The sequence below is a fragment of the Eleutherodactylus coqui genome, chromosome 3 (genome assembly GCF_035609145.1).
Source record: "Eleutherodactylus coqui strain aEleCoq1 chromosome 3, aEleCoq1.hap1, whole genome shotgun sequence".
NCBI classification, from domain to species: Eukaryota; Metazoa; Chordata; class Amphibia; order Anura; family Eleutherodactylidae; genus Eleutherodactylus; species Eleutherodactylus coqui.
Window position 1 is genome coordinate 224,874,997 of NC_089839.1, and position 11,307 is coordinate 224,886,303.

An 11,307-nucleotide genomic window follows, 5' to 3' on the forward strand; every position below is an offset into this window, starting at 1 on the left:
AAACATTTTACCCACAATCGAAGTAAGACTTCCCAGCCTGTAGTTTCCAGGTTCACTTTTGGAATGTTGGCGATGCGCTGATCCAGTTGCATATTCAAACCTTTCTGAAGTTATACAGTGACCCCCAATACCCTTTCACAGTGCAAATGGAGAATAAGCTGCTGTTCACATCTGAGTCTCCAGCGCAGATTCCATCATATCTGCAGGAAAAAATAGCTCAGGATGGAGCACTATTGCTTGCAGCAAAATTATAGGCACCTGGCTGGAGCATGACGAGACCCCAAAATACGTTAATGGAGGGAGCAGTGGGATTGTCAGGCTCCAGTGTTGTCAGATGCAACAAATGCCTCAGCTTCAATGCAGTTTTTTTTCTTTTTGTACCCATGACAAAACAAAAAAGCTGAATCTCTTAACGTAGATGTGAACGGAACCCAACAGCATCCATCCTTCTCACGCATTACCCCTCCATATTTTTCTCTTAAAGGGGTTGTCCTACTTTTAGCTGTTTTGCTGCAGGAAGCAGACAGATCTGTACACTGCACAGTGGCCCAGGTTGGTACTACAGGCTTAATCCCTGAAGTACCAGCCTGAGCCACTATGCAGTGTAGAGAGCTGTGTTCTTCCTGCAGCAAAACTTCTAGAAGTAGGACAACCCCTTTAAGGCCAATCTCAGACGAGCATATTGTCAAAACGTTCCTAATACGGATGTGTTACAGATAACACCCCAATCATATATCATCAGTATTTCACAGTTTCAGCTGTATGCCTCTATATTTGCTATCATTGGTTGCATTTTCTATGGGGCAAAAACTGGCAAAATTAGCACGGACTAAAAAAAAAATGGAGTAAAAATACACTAGTCTAAAAGCAGCCTAAAGGGCTTATTCACACGGGTGAGTTTTGTGCCTAGCAGGGCACACAAAATTTCGAATGGACTTATTCAGATGATAGATTTTTTTCCTTCGCTGTGATAAGGATCGTGGCACGTTCAGTTTTTTTGCGTTCCCGCAGAACGCCTCCCCCATTGTTTTCGATGGGATCTTAAAACACATTGCATGGCACTCGCATGCTGTGCAATGTTCATCCAAGTGTGATGCCATCTTTGGGAAATTCTTGTGATCCTCTGACGGGCAATTTCACAGAAGCGATGTGAGGCATTTTTCAATCAAAAACGCACTTTAGCAAGTGTGATATCGGGCTGAGAAAATATTGCGCTTCCCGGTGTGAATGTAGCCTACAAGTGCAGTTTTTTAGCAAACTTCTCCAGTCTCCGCTAATCTATGGCACAGACCCGTATGAGCTGATGCAGCACGGAGAGGTGGTCCGCGGTACCGCAGGTAGAACTTCCTGTAACCTCTTCAGCATACAGCGATCTCCTTGATAAGTCCTGCATAAAGAACACATTGCTTTTATGGTCCTCACAGATCTAGAAATTTTCAGGCAGGAAGCAGTGCAGTAACGTAATAATTGAATATTTTATTCCAAGATTTAAACAAAATGTTTTTACAAATAACCAAAGACGGGTAAAATAGTAATTTAATAAAAGGAAATATTTGTGGGGAAGATCGCGGTCGTGATTGCTGGGATTCGCACAGATTGCTGCTCGTTCTCATGTCACCAATAATCTAGCGAAAATAGGAAAAAAAAAAACTGCTCAGCAATTGTTAAATGCCCCCAGTCTGTAATCTCAAGGAAGCGTCTGCAGTTCTACTTGGCCATGAAGGAGTTAATGAGTATTCCGGGCAAACTGTCCTTTCTGAGATTCAGCCTTACAGGGCAGGACGTGGGAATTCATGGTCGGGATGCAGAGAGATGTCACTGCTCGTTCTGGTGTCCGTCTGTCACCGCAGACACGGCCCCTTGTCCCTTGTTTACATCACTGATCAGCGCCCATTGTCCATCCACGGACTCCTTCCACAGGGTCACCTAAAAGATGAGTGAAGGTGTTACTATAGGAAACAAGAAAAGGGACGTGAAATCCGAATAATCGGAACCAATAAATACGGACGACGATCGCTGAGGTGTCAAAACATAGAAGTAGAATATCAAACCCTCTGCCCCACCTAAACAGGAAGATCCGCCATACAGTAGTACCCTGTAGGTACTAGAACCCTGCAGTAACTTGTATAGAGCATGTCTCATACCTTGTTATCTCCTCCAGACACGGCCAGGATGTTGGCAGTGATGGACCAGCTCACGTGCCAGACTACATCGTTAAATTTGTGCAGCAGTTTCGGGGTCCAGCTGTTGCTTGCCGGGTCATCACAAGTCCAAATGTAAACTCTGCCATCCTGCAAGAACATATCAGAGGCTCAGAATACAATACACACACAGCTCTGCTATTACACCATAAGCCAGCCCCTGGCATTACCTGGGAACAACTGGCAATGGTGCTGGTAGGGAGACCGATAGAAGGCGCCCAGGCCACATCCCGCACCCAGTCACTGTGCGCCTCCAGCTTTTGATCTTCTTTCCATTGTCCATCCTCCTCCCTGCAGAGACGAGTAGAAGCTCCATCAAACAGCACATTTCTGTGATGCAGTTTGCACAGCCTCAATGTGCTTCGCTTCTACAAGCCACACAGCCAACAGGATACTTTGCAAGACTGCTATGTATACAGCGCCCTTAGTGTGACCATTATGACTTTTATAGCCTACAAGTGGCACATGATTACGAACAAAAGTTGTCGCTCACCTCCAGATCTTCACAAGGTTGTCGCATCCTCCAGAAACGAACCTCTTGATGTAGTTTGGCCGCTGTCCAGATGGCTGATCCACTAAACTGCCCGGGACGACAGAAGGAGCCCAGCTGACCGCATTACACCCGATCTAATTGAGACAAGCAGAGAAATGTCTACAAGGCATAGAGGACAATAATATATACCAGAAAGCTTATCCAAAGCTTGCATTGCCCCCTGCTAGTTGCTCAGGGAATTGTCTCAATGGTTTGTACCATATGTTATTGGTGCTTACTGTATGTGCGTTGCTGATCTTTTTGACATCCCAGGGACCATCCCCTGTGTAGGTGAGAAGAGAAATGGCGCCATCTGAACTGCCACAAGCCAACATCAGCCCAAAGTCATGAGGAGCCCAGCACACAGAATTTACTGAAACAAGACAAAGTTACAAGAGTTTCCAATAACTAATAGTTAAAGGTGTTTTTAGAGTTATCTTCATTATATAGTTTTGGAGCGCCCAATGCCCAAAACTAAATAAAAAGGAAACGTATTTACTGCAGCACTGGACCAACAGAAGGCCAAGTGATGTCCCGAAACCTGTCACGTGGACTTCTAGATTTATGGGACATCGATGAGGTCTGTGCCGGCCTCCTATTGGTTGCAGCGGTCACGTGTGTAAACAACCCACGTCACCGCTGCAGACCAAGTAAATCGAAGACTGGAGGTCCCAGAGCAACGGCGGTGGAGCAGCGTGGCAATTTTGTTTAAATATGCAGCTCGTTCCCCCTACTGCCAACAATTATCTTAAGGTGACCCTCTGGACCTGGAGAAGCAAGGCTGGCCATACCACTTCTCTGACTGGTCAGCACTGCTTAATCACAGCAGGTTTAGTATCTTAGACTAATGCACAGTGTGCATAGGGTAGTCAGAAGCTCTTTGGCTATCTTTGTTTGTACAGTCCCGGAGTGTCACTTTAAACATGGAAAACCCATTTAATGGGAGAGGGGAGGCAACAAGAACAGACTATCATCACTGAAGTACTACTACACTCATACAGACAAGTGTGCTCACCTGAAGAGTCATGGCCGGTGTATTCGTATGTCTTGTCCCAGGTCCCGTTTTCTTCCTTCCATATAATGACTTTCCTGTCATAGGAACAGGAAGCCAAGATGTTGCCGTACATGGGATGGGCCCATGCCACCTGCCAGACGGGGCCCTCGTGTCTGCAACACAAGACACCACATTGTGAGGATATGTAAAAGTGTATCTATGGTTATCATAATGTGCGCTGCAGAAAGTCCAATAGTCTCCAATATGATGAGAAAAAGATCCTGCAGGTCAAACGTTATCTGGCCGCAATGTATTAATAGACTGCTGGTGAAGGCAAGACTACAGGAACTCTGCTGCTGCACCGCTTTCATGGTTTGGGGGTTTTACTTCAGCCTACCATAATGTGCCAATATGATTTCCATTAAAGGGGGTTTTCCTATGATGGATGGCATACATGCTAGATATATGCAATGAAAGTCTCATCAGTGGGGTCCGACCGCTAACCTCTGTGCCAATCCTGAGAATTTCTCAGACCTGTATTTCAAATTGTGGTTGTCCCAATGGGTATATCCTTGCCAGTCACACTTTTATGGTAACAGCATTGGATACACATAAACCGATTATGGAGAACTTTAGCCCCTTAACCTTTAAATGGTGTAGACCTTTTTTTTTTTGCATTTTTGGTTTCTCCTCCTCACTTTAAAAATAAGAGTTATGATTTTTTTGAATCTATACAGCTGTATGTGGGCTTGTTCATTTTGCGGGGCAAGTTGTATTTTCCAATGGCACTATTTAAAGTACCATATAGTGTACTGAAAAACGTGAATATATATGTATTTTTTTTTTCTGTCGACATCTTTTGACTGCCATAACTTTATCTTTCTGTTGACACAGTTGTGTGAGGGTTTTTTTTTTTTATGCAGACCAACCTGTGGTTTCCACTAGTACCATTTTGAGTACATACGATATTTATAGCATTTTTCTTGGAAACACGGAGACCAAAAGAAAAAAACCCCAAAAAACACAAGTTTGGCGTTGTCTATTGTTTTTCCTGACAACATTCGTAAATAATAGAATGCTATTTTGATAGATCAGACCTTTGTATGCACTGTGACATCAAAATGTGTTGTTTTTATTAATAGAGGAAAAGGGAGTTTTGTTTTTTTTTAATTTTAATATCCCTTTTTTTTTTTAAAATATTCTTTCCCCCCATTTATTTTAACTTTTATTTTTTTAGTCCCTTTAAGGGAGTTAAACTTACAAACATTTGATCACTTATTCTAGCATTGTATTAAGATGTCCTACAGGTACATCTTAATAGGGAGAAGTAAATGACAACCATGAGGGCCTTCAGCTGCCATGACACCTGGATGATACCTCATGATTTCATTGTGGTGGTGGGGGGCTCATCAGGAACCCCAAATGCCAATCAGGGCATTTTGAGGGTTAACAGCAATGAACACTGTTTGCAGATGTTGCAGTCGTGTAGTGATGTGCGCTTGACTCCCTATCCCACTCCTACGTATACGTTCTGGGATGCTAAGGGGTTAAAGGGAGCATCTTCAAATCTGTGCAAATGTTCTGTAGGGCACGTACAGACATGCAGAGACACTTGTGTCGCTATTCGCACCTTCACTCTTCATTCCTGAGAAAATAAGGTTTAATTCGATATGCAAACAAACTCAAAAGTACTCTGGAGCGCTCCCAGCAACAGCAAGTAGTCTGGTTTTTGCTGAAGAGTCTCGCCCAGCACCTCCCACTTTGCCAATTGACAGCCCAAAGTCAGAAAACCTTCATGATGTCATTTATCTCCACACTAAAATCTTCTTTGCTCATAGCCCAGTGCATGCACAAGCCACCCACAGCAGGCAGCGTACTGCATGTGTACTGGGGCAGGAACGAGCAGCACATGCACAAGACTTCCATGTGGCAGTAGATGTCATGAAGGTCATCTAATTGCAGCACTGTCACGCACTGGAGCTAGGTGAGAATATTCAGAGAGATCAGAGTACTTGCCATTGTTGGGAGCCCCACCAGGGCACTTGACAGCTCATTTGCATGTCAGATTAAACTTTATTTTTTTTTTCAGTAATGAAAAGCTGTGAATAGCAACAAAGGTCTCCACCCGTCTGTCAGTGCTCTGCAGAACGTTTGCACTGGTTCGGAGAGCAGGGTTTTGACAGATTATCTGTAAGAGACTATTTAAAAAAAAAAAAAAAAACGGCACATTTCATGGTCGAGAAAAAGTCTTCCCGTTGCCACATTCGGAAAGCCAGAATAGTTTGTATTTTCTATTGCTGTATATGGGAGTGTTTTTTGGGACAATACCTTTTTTAATAGAACCATTTTGGGGTACATTTAAATATTACCTTTCAGCATTTTGAAGTGGAGTGGGGGAAAGACTTCGTTATGCTTTACGGTTTTCATTTATGTCGCTCACCATGCAGTTTATATGTGTTAACGCCATTACATGGAATGCTAGGATTGTGGCGATACCATCTTATATGTGCATTTTATTTAAAACACTTTTGCAAAATAAAACCAGTTTTTAGGATCAATTCATTTATTGGGCACTGGTCGCAATTGAAAACCATCAGCGCCCAGAGTGAAAGAGATAATCCTCCCCACAATGCTGAGGTCGCTATTTATCAGTATCTAAGGTGCTGAATGGCTGGGATTGTATTTATCTCAACCCCGGCCGATGCAGCAGCATGTTGGCTGTATCTTACAGCTGGCACCTTTTTGCTGATGGTGCAGGCCCACAGCTCCTATAACTGTGCCGATCACAGGATGTAACTTCACTAATTTAATAAAAGTCTTGGCCTCCCCACCGCTCCTGTGCCGTCAGGTGATGCGTGAACATTGGGTATAAAGGAGAGGAACACACAGCTATATCCCAGTACGAAAACCATCAGATGCTCCCAGGTGTAGAGCTGATAATACTCAGGAGGTCTCACAGGCCATTGGAACATCCATTAGCACTAGAACAGTCCGTAGGGAACTGCATGTTAAGGGTTACCATGGACGAGCAGCAGCACACAACATCACAGCAGTGACTGCACAGCGGCGCCTGCGATGGTGCTTGGAGCGTCGGACTGTAAGTGGGTGGACGGCTGAATCACTGTACAACATCTTCCGATCGGATGGCTGCACTTGGGTGTGGTGGTTGCCTGGAGAGCGGTTTCTACGTGACTGCATCACCCCAACAGTGAAGTTCGCAGGAGATTCTGTTATGGTGTTGGGGTGCTTTTGCTGGGAAGGACTTGGGCCATTGGTTTTAGTGAAGTCCACCCTCAACACCAATGATACATAGACACTCCAGACAATGTGGCATCACCTACCCTGTGGCAATACTTGGGTACAGCTCCATGTCTCTACCAACATGATGAGCACCATGTCATACAGCACGCAGTGTAGAGGAGCAGAAAGTCTGCAGACTTCATTGGCAAACTTAAAGTCCGGATCCCAATCCCATCGAACATCTTCAGGATGAACTAGAACGCTGTATCCATGCACGCCCAACACACTCATCATCCCCCGCATCACTAACTGACGCTTTCCTCCAGGAATGGAGGCAAATACCTCCGCACATCTATGGGATTTGGTGGAAAGCTGCCTAATAGGGTTGCTGCAGCCATTGAGGCCAAAGGCGGGCCAACATGAAACTGAAAAATGGGAATAAAATACAATTTTATCACCCTCTATGTGCATCCCAATATTGCTGTCAACACAGTGTATGACCATTTGCAGGAAGCGGTTAAAACGTCAACAAACCATGCTCCTGAAATGAAGGTCTGTATTACATGAAGGTCCCGCGGCTCACTCACCCCCGCAGATCAGCAATCAGTATCTGGCCTCCATTCTTCACGTCAAAGATCTTCACGGAGCGGTCAGAGGAGCAGGTGGCAAGACGTGTGCCGTAATAATCCATCTGAGCATCGTGCTGGGAAGACAGGCAGAAGAATTCTTAGAATGCGCATAAAACAAGATCTTCAAGGCCTCTTTCCCACAGGCAACAGCGATATTGCAGCTGTGTTCTGTGCAATATCGCTGCATGTTGTCTCAGTGATATCGGGATTTTGTGTCACTACTTTTGCCTGGATTTTTTTTGGGTGGGGCTTAAAATATAAGCCCTACCTTGAAAATAAGCTCTAGCTACTTTAAAAAAAACAAAAAACACAACAATACATTACACAAAGGAAGGCTCTGTAGTGAAACATGGGCTACAAAACATGGCAAATCACAGCTGTATGGAGCAGGACGCAAATTTTTTTCTCACAATGAAGCAGCCTACAAAATATTGGTGATGTGAAGGAGCCCATTGGAAAGCATGGGCTTCACATACATGCCATTTGTAGCACTGTTGCATTGCGAGAAAATTGCGCGATGTTTTCGCCCTTGAAAGCGGCCTAAAGGAATCGTTCCTAAGAGAAGTCACGCTCAAATTCTGAATTCAGTGCAATGACAGGTTGCCACGATGACGTCACATCATGTGATGGCGGTGGATGATCGCTGCTGCCGGATGTGCAGTCACTACGGATGACCTAGCAGCACAGCAGGGTGTAATGCTACGCCTCATACATAGTGGGATTTATGCCAAAAAAGAAAAAAAATGCTCTGCTGGAAACGTGAAGTATGCGGGCTGTGACAGGATTTACTGCCCCCTGCTGATAATAGGGATAACAGTCTGGAATCGCTCACAATGTAAGGGTGCTTTTACATAGAACGAGAAATCGCTCGCCTGAGTAAACAATGTGAGAGTTAAAACAGAAATTGTTACTTTTTTTTTTTACAAGATTGTTGAGTCGTTCAGCTCGCTGCACCAGCAGTGAATGAGGACGAGCGCCGCATGAACCGAACCGTTATGGAGCGAGCCAACGAGGATCTTTACTCTTCATAAAATTATCATCATTTTTTCGCTTATCGGTCGAGCGATGGCTGCGTTTACACTGAACGATCCAGCGATTTGGGAGCGATAAGCATTGCGTGTAAAAGCACCATAACTCCCTCGTGCCATCTTTGTGGTGTTTACTCTGGCAGCCGATTACGGTTCACGTTTCCTGTACGCAGCACCTGATGAAATCTCTACAGATTAGGCGCTGTATCTCACTCACAATCATATCCTCGTGGGACGTGTCCACTGTGTTGATTACGGAAACCTGGGGAAGAGAGAAAGGTCACAGGTCAGACCACACATGAGCTCCGCGCACACCCCCGGCCCGCGTCCGAGCTCCGCGCACACCCCCGGCCCGCGTCCGAGCTCCGCGCACACCCCCGGCCCGCGTCCGAGCTCCGCGCACACCCCCGGCCCGCGTCCGAGCTCCGCGCACACCCCTGGCCCACGTTCAAGGGGATTTTGTGCATTGAAAGGGTTAACACACAGATTAGTTGCAGATTTTTAGCCGTTTTAGAGGCGGAATTGGAGCAAAAAATTAAGTGTTGGGTTCCGCGGTGAGATCACTGAGGAGTCAGCACAGCAGGTTTCCGTTCCTTTGTGGCATTTACGCAGGACAGAATAAAGGCGCCTTATATGGCGTAGGATATTTCGCTAACGGGTCAGCACAAATAAATGTGGGTTTTTACGCAGAATTGTGCACCAAAAATTAGACACATGGATTATGGTGCAGATTATTCCCCAGCGTCTGGCAGAATATTCTGCGCTGTAAGTACCGCCATGCGATGGCCGACACAATTCTGTCCAACGCAAATGCCACAAAGTACCAGAAACCTGCTGAGATTAAAACTTTACCAACTCAGCTCTGCTACATCTGTACACACTGTATCTGGGGAGGTGGCTGTGGCCCCTACACTCTGCCTGGGGCCCCTTACATTGTCCTGGAGCCCATCAGTACTCCAGGATAAACCAGGAAGTCCTAACCTGCCCCCCGGTACAGCGCCGAGTATCCGCTGCCGGTATTAATGTCCCGGGTCAGTGAGGCGGATTATACCCACCATGCTGCCTCCTCCCGGCTCTCTGTCCGCTCCGCCGTCTCCTCGGTGTTTCTGTCAGACGTGGCAGCTTCCAGCGGCTCCTGTACGCTCCGTACACACACTACTTCCGGGGGTGCAGAGCGGCTTCCGCTCCGGGCCGGTAATATCTATCAGCAACAAAGGTTCCGCGTTATCACTGCGCACAGCTAGAATGTACGTCCTGTTACCTGTCAGTGAATGGAACACAAGGCAGTAAGGGTCCTTCTAGAGAACCACGTGACTACTGCATACCTCTCCCCTCCTTATCTAAGCACCTGGGACCCCATTTTGGAGACTCTGGGGTACATTACTATGAACTCAGCAGTCCCATTGAAATGAATAGAGCAGCAGTGCACAGTTGCCAGCAGTGATTGTTTGACTCGTTTTGTGAAAGAACCCATTAACATGTCCGTCCTGTCATCTCCATCTCAAAGAAATCAGAACAGGCCCCGACTGGTTGCTATGGGCAACGGCGACAGTTTTGGCATCACAGTCCAGGAATAAAGCTGCCCAAATACTTAGATGAGTGGCGCTGCGTCAGGCAGCGAGGGCTTCTTACAACACCGAGCCTCCGCATGGACCTGTTATGGCAGTAAAGTGGCACATTTCCTGTCCGTCTTCACCGCCATAACACTAGGTCCAAGGACTGCTGCCCGCCAGAAGCTCCTCCCCAGGCGGCGCCGCTGCACGACTATAAGTGGCTCATTCACGGGGTATATGCAGTTCCTGGGTATATTTCCTGCGTATTCAGAGCTTATAGCGTTTTTTCCTGCCCGCGTAAACAGTGCATTTTTCTCACTTGCAAAAAAAAAACCTCCGCAAAAACACCTCACTGATGTCTCCTGTCTTCATAGCTTGTGTACTCACTGCGCATTTACGCAATCCAATTGACTTTCCAGCTTATTCAGACGATCGTTTGTGAAAATGTGCCCGCCGTAGTGCAACGCATTTGCACATGAACGAGGTTGGATGAGGTACATTTGCGCGCGTCAGGGCCAGTTTACACACGTAGGCGACACACCCTTTCCGTGGATTAGAAGGCTATTTAGCCTAATGAGGTCGAGATGTGTTCTTTTCCCTAAGTTTGCGCAGTGTTTCACGCTTCCCCTAACATATTTGCGCTCCTCCCATAAACTTTTATGGGCGCCTAAAACGCAGGAAAATAGAGCAGGTGCTACTTTTTTCCAAGCATGCGACATGCACCCGCAAAACACGCCTGTCAGCCCAACCCATTGAAATTAATGGGTACTGTTCCCTGTGTAAAATATACTGCGCAAAAACCTGCTCAAATACGGTTGGGCGGAGAATCTCTTAATGGGCCATTTCAGCGAATGAGCGTTTTCACAGACTGAAACCGTTTCCTCGTGTACTGCATTTTTCACGCACACAAAATTAAACTACAATAAGCCCCATTGATTTCATGCGTATTCACTGTGTATTTACGCATGGCGATTGGTTATAATGGCCGATTTGCATAATTCAGTCCAAAATAGGACATGCTGCAATTTTTTCGATGCGCGTAAATACGTGGATGAAAAACGTACGTCTCAATACACCAATGCAAATTAATGGAGATTCAGCAGTAGTGATGCGTGGGCATACTCGGTAAG

At 45.9% G+C, this 11,307-nt stretch overlaps 1 protein-coding gene across 1 annotated transcript; it reads right to left on the reverse strand.

Annotated features, from left to right (window-relative positions):
* Window positions 1-1,456: 1,456 nt before the first annotated feature.
* On the reverse strand, window positions 1,457-9,814 carry SEC13 (SEC13 homolog, nuclear pore and COPII coat complex component). The gene is made up of 9 exons (XM_066596993.1): window positions 9,680-9,814; window positions 8,842-8,886; window positions 7,555-7,670; window positions 3,749-3,900; window positions 2,973-3,106; window positions 2,695-2,828; window positions 2,372-2,492; window positions 2,145-2,291; window positions 1,457-1,926 (listed from the first exon to the last, which is right to left on the reverse strand). Exons 1-9 carry the CDS (start codon window positions 9,680-9,682, stop codon window positions 1,816-1,818), a joined length of 963 nt encoding a protein of 320 aa, XP_066453090.1. The 5' UTR covers window positions 9,683-9,814; the 3' UTR covers window positions 1,457-1,815.
* Window positions 9,815-11,307: the final 1,493 nt, after the last annotated feature.

Bases quoted from the DNA above. Each gene is read 5' to 3' on its own strand.
- SEC13 (XM_066596993.1), bottom strand. The intron at 2,829-2,972 runs GTAAGCACCAAT...TGTCTCAATTAG, and splicing joins AGATCAGCAACGCACATACA to ATCGGGTGTAATGCGGTCAG. The intron at 1,927-2,144 runs GTATGAGACATG...CTCATCTTTTAG, and splicing joins TGTCTGGAGGAGATAACAAG to GTGACCCTGTGGAAGGAGTC.